Consider the following 23,430-nt stretch of genomic DNA (forward strand, 5'->3'; position numbering starts at 1 on the left):
GTCCAAACTATTCAAGAACAAATTTCCATTGAGTTCGAGGTTATTTTTCAATTTCTGCGAGTGTAAACCGAAAAATTAATCTCAGAACGGAGATCCTGTGTTTTGTGTAAAAGTGATATTTCCCTCATTTGATAGTATGGGAAGGTCAGAGGTTATAGCTTCCCAAATAAATGTTGCAGATTAAAGAACCTTTAAGATCAACTAGTTTAACTGCACATCTTTAACTTCAAAATTCACAATGAGTAGAAAAAATATACATAATATATAAATGAAGAAAAACTATAAAAGCTGTGTTGTTTTTTGTTACTTTATTAAAAAATCGATATAAACTGCCTATCAGAAAATCAAAACATCGCAAAATGTGAAAATAAAACTAAAACAAAAGCAAATTATTTCTTTAAAACTAGTATATCTCTATATCTATTTATTCATATAATTTTTTCTGTGTAAACTGTATAGGACATGCGTTCCTAAAATTTTAGAAATACACGTCCAAATAGGACCTGCACTTCTACACGTAGGACTTGCATTACTTGGAAGCCTTCGTCCTACGGACATTGAATCCTATTAACGTATGCCCTAGGACTGCCATTCCTAGAAATGCATGCCCTAGGACTTGCATTCCCAGGACGTGCGCTCCTGCCACATCGGCACGGAATAGAGTTACTGATGTAAGCTACATGTAATTGCTGTTTCAGGCACGTACAATTCAAACAAATAAACAGTTAAACCTTAATATGATTGTGTTCCTACAATATCTATAGGACGTCAACTCGTGATATGAGTTAAAAAAACGTACTGATTCTTTACTCTGACTTTAAAGTCAAAATATCAATACTTTATTTCTTTATTGTGCATTTAACCTACTTTGGGTGACCTAATATACTGCAGGAACTGCGCTTTCATGATAACAGCTAACTGCAGCATTTAGTATGATTAGAACAAAATGGCCGAGAAGCAAGCATGTTTTGGGGGTGAGACTTTGATATATTGGGCATGCTGGTTTAGTTCTGATAACGTGTGAATACAGCACTTTATATAAGAATATATAAGGATATAAGAAGTTGCATATTTGTAAGGGTTGTGTTGTTTTGCTGTGTTTTCATCTATTTGAATGGTAGTAACCCAGTAGTAGCAGTGCTACTAGCATAGGTATTATTGAGAGGGGCATTAAAACTTTATTTTTGGAATTAAAAGCATGGCAGATTTAATAATTACCATCGTTATGGTCCTCGGGCCAGTTTATCGTGATTTCAAACGCTATCCACTGTGAGCTGACAGATCCAAGGGTTTCCTTTATGTGTGGAAGTATTGTAGACCTACTGTAGAAGAATATACTGGTACCTTTACCTGTAGTTTGACAGGTTACAACAACACATTCTCATGTATTGGCAACACTTTAAAAGTATGATATGGTCAAGCAATTTCGGAAGAGCAGACATGATTGGCTTATCTACGGAAATACGCGTATGTCATCAATGAAGAATTTTAACTGTGAAGCACGTGTCAATAAAATAATCACCTACTTGATGGTGCTTTTTTCATTAAGTATATATTTATATACAAGAAGTCTTAAGATGTCTAAAACTTGTTTTAGTTCCCGATGGGTATGCCAAGGCCTCGGCTTTCCACCCGCCCAACATAAAACAGCTGAGGAAGATCGCAGGGGACTTGAGACTTGAACTGTCAGAGGAAGAGCTCACTGCATATAGAGGTACATGTACATGTACTGCATAACCACATGCATCCGACAACACACACACACACACACACACACACACACACGCACAAAATTGTCGGAGTAGAATTAGTTTAGTTAAGTAATCTGTTACTTTTCGAATTTTATTTTCACATACGCGCGGGTTGGACAATTAAAAAATGACAAACATGGCTGCGTGTGCAACACCAGATATTTGAGAATATAGGCCAACGAACTACGCTGATCACAGGTCCCTTTATAGCACAATTGACCATTTCTTGGAAATTTTGATACTTTTTTTATTCATTACCAAGTGAAGATAAACTAGTGCCATGTCGTCAATTGTTCACAGACTTGTAGTCTGTCAGTCTCTTCCATAATACAAATAGAGACTCGTCACGGTAATCATAATACATTTAGTTATATTAATAATTTTTGAAAAGTGGGTGTATATTTCGTGATTTCCCCAAGGCAACATTTAGCACAAGAAAGCAAGCAAACAAACAAACAAACAAACAAACAAACACACACAAAATATGGATTATGTCTGAGCACATTGTTTATGAACTTTTAGGGCCGTTTTTTCATAAATCTGTCACCTTTCCACTGATCTACCTATCTATCCACTTTTACTATGGTCGTAATTCTGTACCTTCCGTCTTTTTCTTATTAAATATACGTTTACTTGCCAAATACGCTATTTGACATCGGTGCCTTTTTTTTCAGAGTGCTTGCTCCCGCTGGAAGAGGATTACGGTATACTAGATGAACTGCCAGAACCAACGCTGCCTGTTAAGTACCCTCGAACTCCCGGATGGCGTCCTAAGCCAGAAGACAACCCTTTTAATAGCTGGTAAATATTCTCAGGAACGCTCAGTTTACTCTATCTTAAATAAGTGTTTAGTTTGAATACAAGATGTGCGATGTTTCATCATATGAAGTCGTCCAACATTTGCATACGCCAATTGCAAATTTATGTCTACCATTCGCCATATTTTATTTTTTTTAATCAACCTTCTTTAACAGATTTTCGGCTTGTATCGAATAAAATATTATTAGGTACTGGCGTACGGATATTCAAGGTGCCCCCTCTGGGAAGTTGGCTGGGAAAACCCTGGGTATCAAAGACAACACGGCGGTGGCTGGGGTACCTATGATGAACGGGTCCAGGGTGTTGGAGGGCTACACGCCAGAGTTTGATGCCACTGTGGTCACCAGGATACTGGACGCAGGTATGCGATTTACTTTTATCAGATCAAGTATCAGACTTTATAAAAAAGGCCAGCCTTCTGTAATCCATACCCAAAATTTGTAAGAAAATAAATTTTTTTTTTTTTAAATCAATGAAATTTGACAGCAGGTTCAGAGAAGAATTATTTCAATCATACATTTTTCTTCACATTTCAGGAGGACGGATTCTTGGAAAAGCTGCAAACGAAGACCTATGCTTCAGTGGAAGTAGTTTCACCAACTGCAAGATGCCTGTTTTGAATCCATATGATACAACACGTACAACCGGTGGTTCTAGTTCTGGAAGTGCAGCTCTGGTAAGCAGGACGATTTTAATTAGCATTTAAAATTATTTAAGTTAAACTTAATCGGATCCGAGGATCTACGTGGTTCAATAAATTCAGTGGAATATCTATAGGTTTAGGTTTACGGCCATTAGAGCAATACATATATATTTCACTCGCGCAATTTTTGTTTCCAAGATATGAAAAAGAAAGCATACATGATGCCAATTTCTGCAATATCTTTTAGTCTCAGTAACTGATCACGATGTCTCTAAAAAGGTCGCCGGAGGTCAGATTGACATGGCTCTTGGTGGCGCCCAAGGTGGATCCATACATATGCCTGCCGCGTGGTGTGGTATTGTGGGGTTAAAACCCACGTGGGGGTTGGTTCTGTACACCGGTGCGTCCACCGTAGGCCTACAGCCCTTCCTGGACCATCTTGGACCCATGACAAGAACAGTGGAAGATTGCGCCCTGCTGTTAGAGGTAAATAGAGATTATATTCCTTGTTTTAATATATTATCGGTCAAAAGGTTTCTAAACTGTATTTTACATTGATCATTTTGTAAATAGAACAAGCAAGGAAATCAAATGGGGTAAAACGCGTGTAGGCCTAATTACTGATGCACTCAGTTTTCGAAGTTACATGTAGCATGTCCTGTGAATATGTAGTCATTATTTCGTATATTTTTAGTAATCATATAAACCATAACTGTTCTTTCTTTTGCCTCAATTCAGGTGATCGCTGGATACGATGACGGCCTTGACCCCAGACAGCCGCCAAACATCGTGGTGCCAGAGTATTCAAAACTGGTACGTGACGTTGCATGTTATGCAAAGTATCTATATCTGGAGTTATACCATGTTACACTTCTCACAAGGCTTATCCACATTAAATTTACACAGCTTACACTGGATAGAAATGCAATACGTTGTCTTCGAATGAAATTCAAACATATTTTTGTAACATTTTCTTCTCAGTTTTCTTGTAAGTAGGGTCCCTACATGTATGGTATTTAGAAATGGCATTAGAAATTTTAACATTTGTTTATTGAAATAGACATAGATCTTTCCAAACTAAAAAAAATCACGCTAGCGAGATGATTTATTTATTTGATCTTAATCCTCCTCTAGTTGACTGCAGACTTGACTGGAATGAAAGTGGGTTTGGTAAAAGAAGGCTTTGATAAATGCGACTAAGACATAGATTCCACCATTCGGGCCTCCATGCAGTGGTTTGAGGCAGCCGGTGCCACTGTGGAAGAAACCAGTATTCCCATGCATATTACTGGTAAGATGTGCTCTGTATGTGAAACAGGGTGTATTAAGGTAAAGCTGGAAAAAGCTAGTAACACTTTTTAGAATAAATACTCAGGCAGATGGTTGTAAAACGCAACAGCTCCTACAACATCATCGCCTTCACACATTACGCGCCATGATTACATTTAAAATACCTGCATGTAAAAATCATGTATAAATCAGAGAAGAATTTCACCAAGGTTACGGAGTCTGCTGTTACAGTGCATGTGTAACGGGGCCGGTGCGGTTGTTTGGCGTGTGCGCGGAGGTTCGTAAGAAGGACACAACAGTCTAAGATAGGTTTCCCTATTAATACAGTTTATTACTTTAACCCGTTACATATACAGGGACATCTAGCTCAGGTAGGCACAGCGCTACGGTAAGACAGTGACCCAATCGTTCCCTCGATCTAGGCTCTGATTGATCCGGCCGTCCTCAGTCTCCCTCTCGTGCTCTCGGCGTTGCTGGTCACTCTGGGATCGGTCTAGCGTTCGTCCCCTGGTGTAGAAATCGGGACGCCCTTTATACTGAATTTTGAGGGTGAGGTCACTGTTTACCGTGCCTGATGGTGACAGGATAATTCTCTTTATATAAACAGTTACTAGTTATACTGGCTACTTGGCCTTAAACTTCTATTCTATATTACGCTCGTTGATAAAACAATACTTTCACCTGTAATTGATGATTAATAAACATAATACTGGGCACTTAATATAATATATGTGCGGCCCTTCGAATGTATAACCTTATAAGGCTCGATGGTCACATTTGCATCTCCAGTTAAGGTAGCACCGTCCAACACCGACTTTCAAGATAGCTTAAGATTTCTCTGTACCTTTGAGAGATTAAAGGATAATCACTTGGAATTGCTCTTGCTACCAACTGCGTTACACATGTGCCAACTTATTGCTATATACATAAAGCCCCCGTATCTGTAATACATTGACAGACCTCAACTACTTCCTTGATTATTCATGTAGAAAATAGCACATTTAGACATTATTCAATATCTAGTAGTAAACTACACGTATTGTCTAGTACGTATCTTTCTGCGATTGGTTACTTTGATCACAGCTTGCGTTATACAATATGCTGTAAATTCTAGCAAATATCAGACGACAATGAAAGGCCCATTCTCTCGTACCGCAATTTCCACTCCAACTGGAACCAGGCCGTGGTATTGATCGGATTCAACCTGTTAGGTGAAACCCAAGGTTTTCAGGTACGTCATTTTTCAGCTAATCCCGGTTCATCCCTTGTCCAATCAATGACCTCTGCTTTAGTCAATGATCCAATCAATGCCTAAAATACAAGATCGTCCGAAAGTCCCCAAATGCACACGTAGGCGTAGCCTACATGTAGGATAGGCAGGGTGAGGTTTTGATGATTGATAAAGGCTTATCAGAAAGACTTATCAGCAAGCAGTAAAGGATAAAATGAAATAAGAAGTTTGGATTGTTGCAGTTTTATTTACGTACATTCTGTAATAGAATATTTAAAACATTGTGTACACAAACAATAAAAATTTAAAATATTTTTAACAGACTTCCTGATAATGATGAAAATACATGTTACAAAAATAATAATTTATTCAACTTTAAACGGGAAATGTTAGAACATGTTATAAATTGTTTGAGAAAATTTTAAAATAGGCTATAACGACAAATTTACATTCCTCATATTATACGTGTGCTTAGTAATTGGTTTTCTGTTTTTATTTCAAATTATTAGAAGGGCAGGATTATCCCTTTTGACAAAAGTCTTTTAAATATTCTTTTCGAAGTCCTTGGATTTTTGTTGTCGGCAAACAACAGAAATTTTAAAAGATCATCAACGTAGATTTTGGTTGTAAATGGGATTTTCTTGTCGTAGTTTAACCTGAACCCTACAGCCAAGGATGCCGGCAGAAAAAGAGCGAGATAAATGGCCAGGATTCGGACAGTCATTCTTGTTAAAGATGTCGATTCCCTTAGCGAAATCTTCAGATGCTGGACCATCAGATGGAGCAAAAGGTTTAGGTGAATTCCACTCTGCAGCCACCACCGTCGGCGATGGTACCGAATAACGTTTTGGTGTCGGTTTTGGAAACCGTTGTACACTGATTTCACGGCGCCGTGGATTTTGGCGATTAGTTTCCTCTGGGCACCATGCGGCCACTGCGATGGAGCATCTGCTAATGCTGGGTCCGCTGACAATTTCTGAAAGCATTGGAAGTGTGCCATATATTATAAGTGGTATATTCACGTTAAATTAAAATGCATGCTAGCTGAAGTCAATCTGACATGCTTGAAAATTTAGCGTTCCATTGCCTTCACTTCAAATAGTAAACAACCACATTTATTCAAACCAAAGAAGTAGAGAAAATCTACTTCTATGTTCAAACTAATAGCGCGTCTTGACTTCCTAATAAACACCGATCGAACAAGGATGTTTCTACTCACCTAAGCTCGGTTTGTTCTTTGTTGAGATTAGCGCCATTACAAACATGAAAGCAATGATGGCACTTGTAATACTGGCATACACAAATTTTCGACAATGTCTGTCGTCTGCTGCGATTCGTAGTCCTCACGCATGCGTGGATCGTGCTCGGAACTCTTCTGTGAAGAAGGTAATATCGTTCAAACTGTGAAAGCACGCTTTTGTGTAGATCTACAAACGCTTTATTTTTCGACGCGATGCCGCTCCCTGCAGCCTTGGCTCTGGGCTGAAGAAAAGGGGGATCATTCAGAAAGAAAAAGGCGAACCAGGTTTGGATTTAGTCGCCCCTTCTAACACTTGTTAAATTCGCGTCATTTCAAGCACTGCTTAGAGACTAAGAGAGAAGCCAAAATTTAAAAAAAAAAAAAAAAAAAAAAAAAAATCAGAATTATCGGAATTATTAGACTTTAATGAGCTGTCGTGTTCTCTAATGAACCCGAAAATCATTTAAAATTGCTCTTCGGATGTTAATTTTTTGGAAGTTATGCTGTTTTTTCACTATTTTCAGCATATATGCAACACGATAAGAGAAAAACTGTTTTACCTTTTAGCTTGAAACTTACAAAACTGATGAATACTCATAATACGCAGGTCAAGTTCGAAAATCAGCATGATCAGGCCATTTTTATAAAAGTTTGCTGTTTTTTTTTTCACTTTTTTCAGCATATATGCAACACCTATAACACATTTTAAGGGAAATCGATTGGCCAATTGTCTTGAAATTCACAGGAGTTATCAATGTTACTGAAATACAGATTAAGTTTTGAAAATAAGCTTGATCAGTTAAGTTTTGGTGAAGTTATGCCTTTTTTTTGTATACAAATGTTTTTTTTTCCTCAAATTTAATTTTCAGGCGTCTCATTTTTGAACTAATTAGATATGTAAAGTTGTTCTTTTGACATTTTCTGCATCTGAACAATATTGTTTGTTGATTATATAAAAATGATGGTAAACCTGTTATTGTCACCGTGTATTGTGTAATAAAGTGTCAAAAATGGGAAAAAAACTCAAATCTTTACAGTTTGTCAAATTTAATCATTCACTATGTTCAGAATCTCAGAATGGAGCAAATTGGACATTTAAAATTGTCTTATTGATATTTTTCTTATGTCAGCAATTTTTTTAGTTGATCATTTAAAAATGACAGTAAATTGATTATTTTGTTTTATGTAAAAAAGTGTTGAAAATGGAAAGAAAATCATTTCAGTGCAGTTATCACTTATTTACTTTTTGGCATTTTGAAGGTGTGACTCTGAACTTCCATGGCCTTGAAGACCTTTCCATGTCACATTTTCTGTATATCCATGATACTTTTATTTTATTATTAACAACCATATTTTGGGCACTGCCTCCATAGTGACCATTAAAGGAAAACCACATCACTTACTCTTCTCAAACTTACAGATAAGTAGCATAGGGCTAAAATATAGCTTCAGTTGAAAAACCTGTCCTATCGGTTAACTTTTCTGGTAATTATATAGTCTTGTGTTAGAATTTTCGCATATCGACATTTTCAGGGTGTGACTTTGAACTTCCAATGGCTTAAAGACCTTTGCTAATCACGTTTTCTGAATATCCATGATACTTCTACTTTATTATAACAGAATATGTTATATTTCTATGAGTTGTTTACAATGTCTTTATTGTGAAATATAGATCTCATACAAAGAGTTATTATCCCTTTAAGTGTTAATTGTGCTGTTATAAGCATTATTTATTATTGTATCAAAATTGACAAAATGACCAATCTTCTGCATCTTTTTAAGGTGTGACTTATGGCCCTGAAGACCTTTGCTAGTTGTAAATTGTAAAGAATATTAAGCAAAATTAAAAGACGTACTGGTATATTTCACAGATTTTACTTGATTTCTATTTCATGTCTACTGAAAAGAATTAACTGTGTATCAAACTTATGAGTATATTTGTGCATTAAATTCTAGGGCTTTGTTACATGTGACAACTGAGCCTGTAAGCAGCTTCATTAGAAATTCCTTACCCAGAATCAAAGGTATGGAACACACATGGCATTTTAGGGGATGTTACTTGTGCCAGTTTTTTATATTTTAGTTTTATATTCACTATGCAGATTTATGTGTGTTTACAATGAAGTCAAAGTTAACAAACTAGCTTTATGTGAATTTGTAACACACTGTGCTTCAATTTTCAAGACTTACATATTACACAGAACACTTGTAACTAAAAGTACTTTAGGAAAAACCAGGAAAACTTTGCGCTCCATTTTGTTTTTCATGTTGCTTTGCAAGGGGGCGTGCCAGACAATTAAGCTGATTACAATGACTGAGCCTTAGTGTGATACTCCGTTGAGATAGATTGATCCTGCTATGATAGTTTCTATTCTGAACACAGTAAGCCTCTGTTGTTGTAAAGCATTTATTGATGTATAATGTTTATTTTTCAGATTTTACATCCTGGATGCGAACCTTGACCTGGACAATCTTACAGACAATAATAGAAGAGTCACCTGAAATTGCACGGGCAAATTCATCAGATTCAGATGTGAGCACCAACTCTGTAATGCCTGGAACACTTCCACAGAGAAGAAAAAAGGTTTACCTTTTCTCATTTGTTTCTTTTTCTATCATGAAATTCTGGTAGCTACAATCATGCATATTTGATTTCATTTTCAATCATTGTTTTTACTTATGCAATTTGTTTGATCAGTATATTATTTAGTCATTGTTTTTTACAGCAATTAACATAAGTTTAAAATATGTTTAACACATTTTCTTTTGACAGCCTGTTGAGATTGCCCTGCCATCTTTGGGTAGATGCAGTAGTGGATGTTCTGGCGAACTGAGCTATGTTGGGACAATCCCCCATAACAAATGTGCATCTTGGGCTTGGCAGTCTCAATCAGTTTTGTAGGAAAGGAGGATTGGCACCAGTGGATTGACAAATATTATATTGACAATTGACAGTTCAGTCTCACTAACCTATAGTGGCATGTTGCTTCAAGTTACCACACTTATTCTAAGATTGCTGAATTATCATTACTGTCTTAGGAGACCCTAGATCTCTCAACCAGAAGAAGAAACTTCGGGATCAATCAGTTATAAGATTAAAATCTCTGGAACACTACCCATCACTGTTGTGTTCAGTATATGGAAAAGATGACCGTGATATTGGAACCTTGGAGATTCATAGCTTGATTTCACTCCTGTGAAAAGTAACTGCTTTGTTCTTTACTGTCCATTTATAATAATAAAGCACTCCTGTCATTGTATGTTGCTGACTCTGTTTTAATTTTCTTTATAGAAAAAGAATATAGATATCAAGATATCACATGTATTTACAAAACCTATGGATCATTCAAAAGGCAAAAATATGGTTGAAAAAATGCAATATATACTGACAGTCAATGAAAACTTATCTGAAAACTTTGTTCTTTTGTACTCTAATACTTTTACCGAGAATCGATTCCAACCATATAAACGAGTACAAATGCACTTGTTTGGTCATAAGAGAGTGGGCTGACCACTCGGATGTTTAAAATTTCAGATTTTGTGATCAGCTGATTTTGTTATCAGCTGTTAAAATATCGTGTGTTTTTCCTGATTTGTTGTTAATTAATCAGGTTCAATATATGGTGATTAATTAAGCCTATTTAAGGTAGTCACCAAATTCAGTATGACACATGACAAAAAAGTTCTGTGATGCCACGTCTGACACTGGAAGAGTGACTGCGGGCCCTGGGGATGCTGGAGGCTGGGCGGAACCAAAGAGATTTGATCATGTGACCTTGCATTTTAATAATCTTATTTTAATGATCTTTTCTGACCTTTATTTTACGTTGTGTGACTGAATAATGTGTCATATTTCACATGAAAACTTATTTTCTTAATGTGCCAAAGGAACTTAAAATATCATTTGATAAAAAAATGATGCCTTTTCATTGACTGTCAGTATAAATCATTTCAAGTGGATTTAATTGGTGTTGCATTTGAGAAAACTGATAAAATGAGACGGCCATTAATTTTAACCTTTAGAAAATCCATTTTTGATTCTAGTCCTTAGTCGATCTTGGTTTATGTAGTGCAGAAGCCCGCGTAAAAGCAGCACAGCTACATGTATATTGTACAACCAGAGAAGTACATGACCCATTTTTATTATATAGTTGGATTGCCTGTAAGCGGATCCCCAATGCCCTCGATTTAATATTCATATGTATGAGTATTTCAAATAGTCTTCTTACTGAGGGGAATATCTATAAATGTTACTTTACAATCGACATACTTTAAAGAGCTTGAGAGAACACGTCATCACTTCTCATCTCGCTTTTTCTCGAATCCGTACGCAGCCTTGAGCACTGTGACCTCATCGAAATGCTTTCCTACGATCATTAAGCCAACCGGAAGCCCATTTGCAAAGCCAGCGTTAATGCTAAGGGCTGGGTGGTGTGTGATATTGAACTGTGGTTTGCCAATAAGCATATCTTGGACTCGTTTTAAAGTTTCTGAAATGATAGTTGGTACTGGTTATTGTGGTGTAAACCAAAACGCTTTCAGTTTCAAGCTAATTTGTACCATATACTGCTCATACACGCAGATGTAGCACTAAAATCGGTATTACAAGGAGTATGCACAACGTGTACTGTACAATATGATCAACAGTGATTTTTCTTACTGAGTTAAATTTTTTATTATCAAGAATTACCAACCTTTGACGCTGCATCCTTTTTCTAGCAGCTTTGTTGGCAAAAAAGGCATAGTGGGCAGGACGAGTACGTCATACTTGGCAAGAGCGTCGTCATAGGCCTTCCGCAGCAGTCGTGCGCAGTTCATGGCTTTAGCATAGTGGATGTGGTTGTAACGTTGTTTGGTGTACGCTCCGACCAAGGTCACTCCCTTGAGCGTATGAGATACATCATTGAGATGCGTCCTCATTCCACGAGCTGCAGCCTGTTCCATGGCAGTTGGGTAAATTCCAGGAAACCCAAAAATAGCTATAAGAAAAGAACATTTAATTTAGGTTGGGATCACACAACGTGCACACAGTGGACACTGCATTGCAATGACATGCACATGAAACTAAATATAACCAGATCTTTCTTACTTGCTGTGGTAATAATCTTTTTTCCAAAAAGAAAATGATAATAAATAAATAAAATAAAGGCGTAAATGCGATAGTAAATGGCGAATACAGTATACTTAAAATAATTACATCGGCACAGTTGTTCGCTCTGCTGTTATGTCAATCTTGGACGAATAAAAAGATAAACGATGGGCCTAATTAAGGCATAGTGCTGTCAGTTTTGGTATCATTTTGTCTATATTTAGATCAGGATCACTATATAATATAGTCTTTTTACCCGCATTTATTATTGTTACTCACATGTTAGATTCACAATGGTTTCATAAGTGCCTTCATATAAGATAGGTACCACAAAGCGTTCACCTACGAAGGTTAATAAAATGGAATGGTGCAATATAATATAATATAATATAATATAATATAATATAATATAATATAATATAATATAAAAACGAAGCCTTTTAATGAATTGCTTAGTGCGTAAGTTGAGGAATTGCGTCTTTGACAACAGAGAAATACATTAGTTTATGATGATTACCAATAAAATATGGTAACTCAGATCTAATGGTACAGCTACATTCAATGCAAAGTGACATATCTGCACAATTGTAACATGCCAATCTGAAAAGCAGCTCGGTTAACATACCGGTGATATGCATACCGATGCTAGTCTCCTCCACGGTGGCACCGGCTTCCTCAAAATTTTGCATGGCACAACGAATGGTGGACTCGACAACGCTGTCACACTTGGCGAATCCTTCTTTTATCATGCCCACTTTCATGCCCTTGAGATCTGCGCTCAACTTAGGAAAAATAGTACAGGTTTTTAAATAATAACTCTTCTCTCCTACTTAACTCTGATCTTTAGACTCCCGTGGGCAATCTGTTTCACCAAAGAACTTTGATCCGAAAATATATCTCAACTTTTAGACGTAAGTTTTTAGCCTACTTTGACCTCGGATAATAAGCAGTAGTCCAATTGAATAAACACTGCACCGGTTTTATAACAAGAAAGACAAGACAATGCTTATGTTTTGGGCCAATTCTTACAATTTGAAGAGATAACAACTGTTCGCATGATATCCATATTTTGCGATAAATACATTGTTAACAGCTAATAGAAATATATTAAATGCTATTTTACCACCAAAACGGCGGTTAACGCAATTATTCTGGAATTTTTGCTTGCCATCACATCACGTGACCTCCATAGATGGCTACACTTTGTAATAATCTCTGAGAATATTACAAAAAACCAAACTTTTTTTAAGAAAAAAAAACTAACTAGCTTGAATATTAGAATGGATTCATTAACCATTGGTAATTATGGGAAAATTGTACTTTACCCCAGGAAAATCCATTGTTGGCCAAAGTGAACAGTTGTTATCTCTTTAAGTAGACCACTATGGGTTGACATTGTACTGCAGTGGACAAAATCTTAGGCGTAATATATATATATATATATATATATATATATATATATATATATATATATATATATATATATATATATCGAAGTAAAGGGAATATCAGAGGAAAAGACGCACCAGTTTTGAGTACTCAGGAACCACGATGTTTGGTATATGTACCTGCCTGGGATCAAGGCCGTCGTCATAACCAGCGATCACCTGAAACGTTTAAAACAAAAGTGAACCCTTCTCAAAGAAAATAAAAAGCGTAAGAAAAGGTACCGACTGATGTCTCTTGGGTCCTTTTCACATCTAGCTGGTACAGTATCTAGCTGGTACGGTTTTCTGTACAGGACCAAAGCGACTGGTCCTAGCATGCAGCAACGCTACAGTGGTTTTTAACTCCCTTTTCACAAACACCAGTGGACAAATCAAATTTAATCGGGTTGAATGTCCGTGTCGTTCAATTCAATTCAATTTACTAGGGCTCCGTTATGGAGACTGTCAAGTAATAGGCGGCTCTTAAGTTGACTATCCCCTGTGGCCGGTGGCACCAGGGTATCTTAAATTGGTTGCTTTGCCAATTTATACACCAGATAAGGACATCTTGGGTCCACAGCCCTTTCCCTCCCCTATAGTTGCTATTGGCCATAAAGCCTCCATCAGGGATGAGAAACATAAATAACAATAGAAAAAACACTTTCGTTACAGGGTCATATTTTGTAAATTGCTTTGAAGCCTACCAAGAGCTATAAGATACCCAAATAAGATTTAAATGGCTAGGGTGGAATTTTTATCATTGCATATTTCTGCCCTTACGCAATTTTGGCAAAATCCACATATTACACACTGTAATAACGATGACCTACTGAACTACCCGCCCAATCTTTTTTTTTTAATTTTTTGATCAAATGGTCTCTAGATTTACTCTCACAACTTTCATCAAAATCTTAAGACCATAAATGGTGTTTTGGAAACAGGAGAGAGACACCTGAAGCCATCCTTGGGTAGTTCTATGTCCTTTCCCAGCAAACACAGTACATTTTATGACGTTACCATAACGTTTTTTGGTTGTATAAATGTTATGGTAATGCTATAATAATGTTCTGCGGTTACTGGAATTTACCTCCAAGAGAAGAGCACAGTCCTCTACAGTTCTGGCCATGGGGCCCATATGGTCAACGCAAGGGTGCATACCGATTGCGCCAGTGTACGGAACCAACCCCCACGTGGGTTTTAACCCCACAATACCACACCATGCGGCAGGCATACGTATAGATCCACCTTGGTCGCCGCCAAGAGCCATGTCAATCTGACCTCCGGCGACCTTGTAAAATTAATAAAAAGTAAAAATAAAAAAAAAAAGAAGATTAATATAGAACAAATATAAAAGCCACGGTTTGGTAAAAATCGCGATCATTTATTTAAATAGAACGCCAACAATTCTTTTATATTTCTAAACAATATTGGTGCCAATATTGACTTTGAGTGTTTATTCCTCAATCATCATGCTTTATATACATTCAAATCTGTTCATATCTATTCTTTTAAGACTTTCGTTAGCGCTTTGAACTTTCCTTCTTTACCCATGACACGTTCTTATTATCTAACATTTAAGTAATCCAACCTTTACGAAAGGGTAGGCGCCTAAAAAAAAAAAAAAAAAAAAAAAAAAAAACCTTGAAGTGCGAATACCGCTAAACTCTAAAACCGTTGTACATCAAAATAATTACCAAAGCGCCACTCCCCGAACTAGAACCACCGGCGGACCGGGATACATCGTAGGGGTTTAAAATCGGCATTTTGCTGTTGGTAAAACTAGTTCCACTGAAACACAGATCCTCACACGCAGTTTTTCCCAAAATTCGTCCACCTATTATACGAAGAAAAGAAATTAACACGAGCAAAGTATTTGATTTTTTTTTTATTACAATGGCGTTAGTTTGCGGTGGTATTTAGTTGTTATCTAATGTACATCATATATTCAGCAATCAAAGGCTGTGTTATACATATACTTTGCATTCGTTATTATGACTTAAACATTATTCTTGATGTCTATAATGTTTTTGCCAATGGACCTTTATGTCAAGCATTTCATTATGTTATTGTGTTTGAATATATTACATTATGACGTTCATGTACGGCATCCATATCAATTTTGAATAAGTCACTTGGCAAAAACCGTTTATGGCAAAAAAAAAAAAAAAAAAACAAAAAAAAAAAACAACTTTTACCTGCGTCCAGTATCCTTGTGACCACAGTGGCATCAAACTCTGGCATGTAGCCCTCCAACACCCTGGACCCGTTCATCATAGGTACCCCAGCCACCGCCGTGTTGTCTTTGATACCCAGGGTTTTCCCAGCCAACTTCCCAGAGGGGGCACCTTGAATATCCGTACGCCAGTACCTAATATAAACTCTGACAACTGAATATGATACAACAATCAACCAAATTTCCATATAACACCTAAACCGAACAAAGAGGTGCACTTCACATGCCGAATTGTCCAAAAATATAATTGAATGAATTCAAAGCTGTATTCAATTTTTTAAAACATATATGTGCATAGAACAAAAATCCATGACTGTCTTAATTCAAATTCAAAATTTAATTTTTACCACGTCTTCACATTAGGCCTGTGTTCCCAAGAAAATTTGTCAAAAAGGATCATTTTGGTCAAGTACTTGGTGCAGTAGAAAACAGCGATTTCTGTTGCTGGCCGAAAAATAAATCGCGATTCCATGATAGTTTGACATATCTGATATAATATTTGGATCACAAGGGGAAAAATAATTTATTTAATACTTATTTTACTGTCGGTAGTGTCAATTTTCCCCGTTTTTAAATATTCAATGATACGCAAACTAAAGGCGCTATAAAACAATTAACAGCTCTATACGGAAGATTATTATAATTTTTTACAACGTTATAGGCCTACTTGTAGGAGACAAATCAAAGAACAAAACCAGTGATGACTGAATTTTCAAAGTGTAACGTTTCACAGCTGGACGTTTTACATTTATGACAGTAACGCATGTTCCTTTTTGGGGATAAACTATGAATTATTGATTATTATTCAGGGTTCCAGGAGAGTGAAACTTTGATACAAACTTCTTCATGTGGGACCCTAAAATAATCAAACATAGATTGCAGTCTGTGCACTTAATGTTTTTAAGAGCATGCCTGTGGCCTCAATTGCACCTCTATGTTGCGTTTCGGTGATAACCGTATTTGTTTAACAGGTCATAATGGTAGCACTGTGAATCGAAATTTTTACATTAAATTCCACTAATTAATGACTTACTATCATGAGATAAAAATCGTTGCGATATATCATTCCGAGTGGTAGTCCAAACAATAAAACGTATAAGACAAAGGGTTCAAAACATTTTACCAGCCATTGAAAGGGTTGTCCTCCGGCTTAGGACGCCACCCGGGAGTTCTTGGGTATTTAACAGGCAAAGTAGGTTCTGGCAATTCATCAAGTATGCGGTATTTGTCCTCCAGGGTGAGCATAAATTCTAAGCATTAAAAGCTAGTATTAGTGACAATGATGTACAAGGCCAAAATTGCAAATTATCTTCAGTTGGGATACCTGTTACCCAGAGTGTAACGCTTAACTTGCTTATGCTGTCTATACATGCACCTTTCAGAACATGTGGGTCAGATAGCTAAACAATGTGCATCACGCAGACGACAAATGGAGCTTTATATTTGCCATTCACATATGGCAGCATTAACATGTACAAGACCTAGATATAATACCACGGGTACTTGTGCCTGTCTGTGTTTAAGTGTGTGTATTCCTGCCTTTGTGTGTGTCTATATACACATCTAAGCTTACACGCACGGTATGTACCTCTATATTCGTTCAGTTCTTCCTGCGACAGTTGCAAGCCCAAGTCTTCAGCGATTTTTTTCAATTGATCTTTGTTGGGTGGAATGAAAGCAGGCGCCTTGGTATACCCGTCAGGAACTGTATCAAGGGAAAGTAGAATACGGATATGCAAAATATTTACTACCAGACCTATATTTGCATATCCAGTAACATTGAACATTATAACTACGAAGATGCTATCTAACTGCATAACAAACAGCGGTATCAAAAATAAGAACAAAGCTGTTTTGTGACCAAAATTCTCCCAATTTAGTTAATTTACGCTGATGCAACTCGCTTGTGTAATACTTACTCCCAAAACACGTCTCCTTCTCAGCCATACTGTTTGACCCACTTACCCAGCTTCAGCATAAAGTGTAAATACATTTCGCTATGTTACGTTACTGGTACACCGACCCCTTTTATCAAGCTTGGTTGCTTGGCTATACATTGTCATTAAGCCACTTTAAATTTCATCGCATGTTCTGTGTGAGTTCATTGCCACATGGCATTGCTAGTGAATTCGCTTTGAAGAAAATCTAATTTGTCCAAATCTGACAGAATTTTAATTCTTGTTTTAATTTTAATTAAAAACCCCAACCCGCAATGGTTCTGCTTAGCTTCTGTCGGGAAACTGGAGGAGAGCGGCATATTAATGAAGGTCCCATGAGGGGGGGGGGGGGGGGGAGTGATCACAGTTCACGGGAAATAAATAAATTAATTCACAAATCACAGTTAGTAAAACTTTTCATATCTCACTGATAACGCTTCAGTGATGTTTCACACACCAATCTCCTTGGCCGTGGAATATACCAAACAACGCTATAACCACATTCACTATGCACTATGTTTCCAGGAATAAAGAAAAGTACCTTAATCTCTGTTTTCACAATACTCTCGACAGATCATTCATTTTTATAATTATTAAAACCATTTTAGCATGATGTAAACCTTGTCTCTCTCTCTCTCTCACCTTAATGTCTTTAACATTTATTTAGTAATTGTTATTTGAAGTCTACTAAGTTTGACAAATGTGTTGTGTGAAAACGAAAATGCGGAATGACAAAAATTCTGCAAATGGCGTTTTGTGGGTATGTCTGCGCGCCATTTCTTTCCGCTGGAACCCATGACGGATGTATCTTTGAATGTGTGCTTCACTTACATCTTTACCCATGATCAGCGTTACCTTTGAATGCAAACTCGATTTAAATGTAGGCTACTATTCCTCACACCACTGGAAAAAAGATCAATTCCAGTCACCTTTGTCAACGTCCTATCAACCAAACTGCAAGTTTTTTGATAAATAAATTAAATAAATCAACCCACAGATCATTTCAAGAAGTGTTTTAAAACTAAAAAATCCCTTACATCTTTGGAAAACGCAGTCTCAAACAAATTCCGCATACAGATCTAAGAATCTGATCTTGAAGTTCCTTTGTATAAAGTATTTTTGCTTGAAAAATATGAGAACCAAAGGACAGAACGAGGTCTTTCAATGTGATATATGTACATGTATTACGCAATGAGTTCACCTCAAGAAATCCTTGAACTCCTGTCATGGGAAAATCACCATCTGTTCGATAAAGCGATACCACACAGTAACAAGACATATCGGATTGTAGCCACACCGCCCGACTCACTTAACTAGCACCAGTCGATATGTCTACGTTGCATGTATATAGTTGCACATTGATTCTACTGTTTTCGGTTTTGGCACGGGCCGACTACCCCGTGACGGCGTCTTGGTTTGCCAATAGAAACAGCTTGTCGGAATGGAATACTGCTCTAGACCAGTTCAAAGCTATAGGTGGGGACACGGTGCTGCAGGTTGGAGCATTGTATAATAACAGAACCAAAACGAGTATTTCACAGGACGAGGCATTCGCTAAGTAAGTTATAATTTCAGTAACTTTGTTGAGGCAATAACAGAAATATTACATATTTTTGCAGAGATTTCTCTGCATGCGCTTCGTTTTGAATAAATTTGGGCAGAAATTAACTGACAATAACAGCTGCTACATTCGCTTCAAACAACTTTTCCAGAAACGGAATACACGTTTAACGCCCATAAAAATATCTCTGAAACGCAATGTACGTAACGTCAACTGTCAAAATAATGTTTTATCTGTGTCAGCTGCAAGGTGAATGGCGTCCTATGTACAGACTACACGGAACAGGAGTTAAACAAGAAAGGGTTAAAGATCGTTTCATGGGTGACGTATGAATACAATGAGATATACGGCCCAAAGATGCTCGCTTGTCCCCTGGATAGAAAGATTGTGGTCAAGTCGCCTGGAGTCACTTATTATAGAATTGTGCTTCACACCACTGCAGTGGGAGACAGGTAAGCCTAAACAGGGAAGTAACCACTGTTTTGTAGCACTTTTGTTGGCTTTGGGTTAGCATTTATATCATTACGATAAGGAAAATGGGAGAAGGGGGGGGGGGGGGGTAAGCGTGAGTTATGACCAAGTTTTTGCTATAGTTTTTTTTATATAAAAATATCAAATATCAATAATTTCAAAGCATATGTCACTTCCAAAATTTTAATTATTTTGCATATAACTTTGAGGTAAAATATTTCCTTACTTTTTACTGCTAGGCTGTGTAAAATACATCCACATGTGCACACACATTCCTTGAAAATTCTTCCCTTCTGGAAAAATGCAATCTTAACAGAAAACACAACAAGGGAAAATAATATCCCTTTTGAAGAAATTGACGCCAAAATTTTTGAACAACTTAGAAAGTTAGGCAGTTATTTCAAAATATACTTCAACTTCGCCCAGACAATCTAAGATTTGTCAGCTGAAAGGCAAGACTGGAAATATTCCAACCACAATCTTGACTCTCGCATATATACTGTGCGTATATCCATAATATTGGTCCCTTAATTTCTCATTGCTTCTACAATTTCATTACGGTTAATATCTTAATATCAAGTCACAGCTATCCTTTCATCCTCTGAAGTGAAGCCTGCGTATTCGAGCCGGGCACCAACGTATCTGTCGTGTTCACCTCCTCAGCGTCCTGGGATCCCCAAAACCTCGTCCTCCAAAGTGCTTCATCGAAAGCCATGAGCGTTTACTTCGGTCTCCCTCGACTTCCTCCGGATCTGAAGAGCAACCCTGCGGGTTACCAGGTGGTGTTGTCATATTTAACGTGGGTGTATCGTGTTCTGGCCGATCACAGTGACAGATATGGCCCTCACTACCAGAAAACATTGACGGGATACAGCGGCGGTTATATCAACGTCCTGACTGACTTAACCAAAGGGTTAAAGGGTAGTGCAACCGGTCAAAGTGGCTTAACCATCGACGACATCGCCGAAATCTACAAGCAAGTAGCAATAATGGTGCGCAACAGTGGAAAGAAATTCTTGACAGCTCCATCTATCGACCTAACCAAGGCACGTGGCGATGCCCTCGAGGATTACGCCGATGGAGTCACGGGATTGGCCAACGTTGGCATTGACGTCATAGCTCTCCAAGAGGGGCGTGGTCTAGGGAGGTCGTCGTACCATGAGGTAAATGAGACAACTGTGCAGATTAAGGATGGTGATCAGATGCTGTTCCAGATTCTCAAGAAACACAATCCACTTTTACCAGACACAGTTACATTTGGGGATATCTACACAAATAATACCCAATCGGTGCGTATCACCAAAGACTGCGCTTTGAAGTTTTACTTGGATATGTAAAGTTCAAAATAATATTACACAAAGAGGTCAAATGAAACAAAAAGATTGCGTTAAAAACAACGTTTCTGATAAACTTTTATTACTTGGTTTATAAAAAACACTGGATTATACCCAACTGACAATTAAAGGACGTCAAAACTTCATAAACTAATCAAAAAGACAAAATCTTTTTGCAGCTCTTTAAGTTTCTTGCATCAGCCCGGGCAAATAATCAAATCCAGACGGAGTTGTGGCTGGTCATACAAGCTTTTGACGACCTCGGAGGGGATTGTACGGTGGACGTGGACTTCACCGGCTCAGGTGCTTTGAACAATCTACGTTAGACTGAGCATAGAACGTCACTTTGTAACTCGAATCATCGTTATCTCGAATATGGCACGGATAAGTTAGTTGGTATTGTCTGAAATTAAAATCTTCATTGCCTTACTCGAATCTTTGCACGACTCTAGCAGAATGTCGTCTCAAATTTACAGTCTATGAGCCAACCGTAGTCTACCAGTACTTTTGTGTTTTTTCTGGAATCGTGTTGTCATATAGTTCACAAAATGCGAAATCAAATAGATAACCAACATATTCCATCTTTTCAAGGTATCCCTGCTAAAGTTTCACCAGTGGACAAGTCTCGCGTGGACTGGGCCATCGCAGCAGGCGGGGTCAGTGTCCAGAAAATAGCTGCCATAGCCTGGGATTCTCTCTTCACCTGTACCAACCAGGGAAGCAGTCTGGCACAGGTAACACGTGTTACCGGGTTTCATTGGCTTTGTATATACGGGGATCTTATCCGAGTTACGCGATGTTTTGGGTTCAGGTATATTCATCAAGGTTAAAAGGCAACGAGCTTTGTGAAGTCTGCTGTTACAGTGCATATACCCACTTGTCGCTATACTATATATATATATATATATATATATATATATATATATATATATATAAAGTCCCCGTGACTGTAGAAAATAAGCACATACACTTTATAGGCATTATTCAATATCTAGCAGTAAACTACATGTAGGCCTACTGTCTAGTACATATATCTTTCTGCGATTGGTAACTTACTATATGGTGAATTCCAGCAAATATCAGACGACAATGAAAGGCCCATTCTCTCGTACTGCAATTTCCACTCCAACTCGAACCAGTCCGTGGTAGTGATTGGATTCAACCTGTTAGCTGAAACCCAAGGTTTTCAGGTACGTCATTTTTCAGCTAATCCCGGTTCATTCCTTGTCCAATTAATGACCTCTGCTTTAGTCAATGATACAATCAATGCCTAAAATACAAGATCGTCCGAAAGACCCCAAATGCACACGTAGGTGTACGCGCGTATAGTATAGGCAGGGTGAGATTTTGATGACTGATAAAGGCTTATCAGAAAGGCTTATCAGAAGTGAAGGATAAAATGAAATAAGTAGTTTGGATTGTTGCGGTTTTATTTACGTACACCCTGTAATAGAATATTTAAAACATTGTGAAGACCTTAATACATGTAGTACACAAACAATAAAGTTTTAAAATATTTTTAACAGACTTTCTTATAATGATGAAAATACATGTAACAATAATAAGAATAATTTATTCAACTTAAAACGGGAGATGTTAGAACATGTTAAAAATTGCTTGCTGTCTATGCTCCCTCCAATACCCATTTATGTAAAAAAAAGTATAAAAGTCAATGTGGCTAATTCCGTTCTAAATGATAAATAAAGCATAACCATTTAAACAATATATTCTAAAATCAATGACAATATAAGGAAGCTTAATTTCATACTCTTGCCACATCTCACTTCCAGCTGTATTACCTCGACTACAATGACAACCCCCAGCAGAGCATGATCCATGGGTACTACTACGAGACGGATTATGGTGTACAGCACCACCTGGTGCCTTCCCTGCAGTACATCATGTTGTGGGACTTCCTGCCCCTGAACCAAATGAAGCGCCATGGGTTCCTGTACGTGATACCCCTAGGCGCCAACCACGGTTGTGTGTTTGAATACACCATTTACTACAGGCGGATTTTTAAACTGCGGGGGTATTCGCGCCATGATTAAGTTAAACTTGTGATGGCTTTCAATAAGGGGGCATTCACATCAGGAAAAGTTAAACCTGAGCTGGGTTAAAATATCAGAAATATTGCACCATGAGAAACAGATACCATTTACTTATTATGATAAAGCGAGGGATATAGCAGGATTCTAAGCATTTAAGGTAAACACAATTCTCTGATTTTCCCTGATATTTCTCTGATGGCAGTTAAAAACTCTAAGATCATAATTTTGACCTATTTAAACATATTCAATAAACAGGTATTACAAGTCCTAAGGCATAAACATACTGTGCATGTTGAAAGCATTATTAAATAACCATACCACTCCCATCCATCTGTCATAGTAAAAGTCAGTGA

General features: G+C 37.4%; 4 protein-coding genes and 1 long non-coding RNA gene across 9 annotated transcripts; 3 read left to right on the forward strand and 2 right to left on the reverse strand.

The window, feature by feature from the left end:
• Positions 1–894: 894 nt before the first annotated feature.
• LOC106162361 (uncharacterized) lies at positions 895–4,499 on the forward strand. Its single transcript, XM_013539637.2, has 8 exons — positions 895–974; positions 1,598–1,714; positions 2,426–2,552; positions 2,759–2,931; positions 3,107–3,246; positions 3,493–3,699; positions 3,952–4,026; positions 4,348–4,499. The coding sequence occupies exons 1-8, from the start codon at positions 947–949 to the stop codon at positions 4,411–4,413; spliced, it is 933 nt and encodes a 310-aa protein (XP_013395091.2). The 5' UTR covers positions 895–946; the 3' UTR covers positions 4,414–4,499.
• A 1,468-nt stretch (positions 4,500–5,967) lies between these two features.
• LOC147761020 (uncharacterized) lies at positions 5,968–7,224 on the reverse strand. Its single transcript, XM_087014443.1, has 2 exons — positions 6,954–7,224; positions 5,968–6,710 (listed from the first exon to the last, which is right to left on the reverse strand). Exons 1-2 carry the CDS (start codon positions 6,997–6,999, stop codon positions 6,343–6,345), a joined length of 414 nt encoding a protein of 137 aa, XP_086870569.1. The 5' UTR covers positions 7,000–7,224; the 3' UTR covers positions 5,968–6,342.
• LOC147761021 (uncharacterized) lies at positions 7,134–10,234 on the forward strand. Its single transcript, XR_015334911.1, has 4 exons — positions 7,134–7,259; positions 8,931–8,998; positions 9,410–9,558; positions 9,748–10,234. It is a non-coding gene; the product is annotated as an uncharacterized LOC147761021 (long non-coding RNA).
• Positions 10,235–10,300: 66 nt separating this feature from the next.
• On the reverse strand, positions 10,301–18,989 carry LOC106162360 (uncharacterized). Of its 5 annotated transcripts, none has more exons than XM_087014436.1 (11): positions 18,862–18,989; positions 17,312–17,428; positions 16,847–16,973; positions 15,686–15,858; positions 15,185–15,324; positions 14,578–14,778; positions 13,590–13,670; positions 12,689–12,845; positions 12,343–12,405; positions 11,669–11,953; positions 10,301–11,464 (listed from the first exon to the last, which is right to left on the reverse strand). In XM_087014436.1, exons 3-11 carry the CDS (start codon positions 16,966–16,968, stop codon positions 11,271–11,273), a joined length of 1,416 nt encoding a protein of 471 aa, XP_086870562.1. In that variant the 5' UTR covers positions 16,969–16,973; positions 17,312–17,428; positions 18,862–18,989; the 3' UTR covers positions 10,301–11,270. The 5 variants fall into 5 exon arrangements, with proteins under 5 accessions (XP_086870562.1, XP_086870561.1, XP_013395089.2 ...); XM_087014435.1 differs by lacking the exon at positions 18,862–18,989 and adding an exon at positions 18,698–18,848; XM_013539635.3 differs by lacking the exon at positions 18,862–18,989 and adding an exon at positions 17,643–17,729 and having other exon boundaries at positions 12,704–12,845.
• On the forward strand, positions 18,989–23,361 carry LOC106162369 (uncharacterized). Its single transcript, XM_013539646.2, has 7 exons — positions 18,989–19,218; positions 19,464–19,673; positions 20,300–20,981; positions 21,206–21,329; positions 21,618–21,760; positions 22,100–22,216; positions 22,817–23,361. The coding sequence occupies exons 1-7, from the start codon at positions 18,989–18,991 to the stop codon at positions 23,075–23,077; spliced, it is 1,767 nt and encodes a 588-aa protein (XP_013395100.2). The 3' UTR covers positions 23,078–23,361.
• Positions 23,362–23,430: the final 69 nt, after the last annotated feature.

This window comes from Lingula anatina, chromosome 6, assembly GCF_051362555.1.
Source record: "Lingula anatina isolate TDL-2025a chromosome 6, LinAna3.0, whole genome shotgun sequence".
Classification (NCBI taxonomy): Eukaryota; Metazoa; Brachiopoda; class Lingulata; order Lingulida; family Lingulidae; genus Lingula; species Lingula anatina.

Coding starts and splice junctions, on each gene's coding strand:
- LOC106162361 (XM_013539637.2), top strand. CDS start 947: ATGGCCGAGAAGCAAGCATGTTTTGGGG. Junction 1,715..2,425: donor AGAGCTCACTGCATATAGAG/GTACATGTACAT, acceptor CTTTTTTTTCAG/AGTGCTTGCTCCCGCTGGAA. Junction 2,932..3,106: donor CACCAGGATACTGGACGCAG/GTATGCGATTTA, acceptor TTCACATTTCAG/GAGGACGGATTCTTGGAAAA.
- LOC147761020 (XM_087014443.1), bottom strand. CDS start 6,999: ATGTTTGTAATGGCGCTAATCTCAACAAAGAACAAACCGAGCTTAG. Junction 6,711..6,953: donor AAAGAACAAACCGAGCTTAG/GTGAGTAGAAAC, acceptor CAATGCTTTCAG/AAATTGTCAGCGGACCCAGC.
- LOC106162360 (XM_087014434.1), bottom strand. CDS start 17,670: ATGGCTGAGAAGGAGACGTGTTTTGGGA. Junction 17,429..17,642: donor GAAGGAGACGTGTTTTGGGA/GTAAGTATTACA, acceptor CCCTTGATACAG/TTCCTGACGGGTATACCAAG. Junction 13,671..14,577: donor ACTGTGCTCTTCTCTTGGAG/GTAAATTCCAGT, acceptor TAAACGTTTCAG/GTGATCGCTGGTTATGACGA.
- LOC106162369 (XM_013539646.2), top strand. CDS start 18,989: ATGTCTACGTTGCATGTATATAGTTGCACATTGATTCTACTGTTTTCG. Junction 21,330..21,617: donor CGTGGACTTCACCGGCTCAG/GTGCTTTGAACA, acceptor CATCTTTTCAAG/GTATCCCTGCTAAAGTTTCA. Junction 22,217..22,816: donor CTGAAACCCAAGGTTTTCAG/GTACGTCATTTT, acceptor TCTCACTTCCAG/CTGTATTACCTCGACTACAA.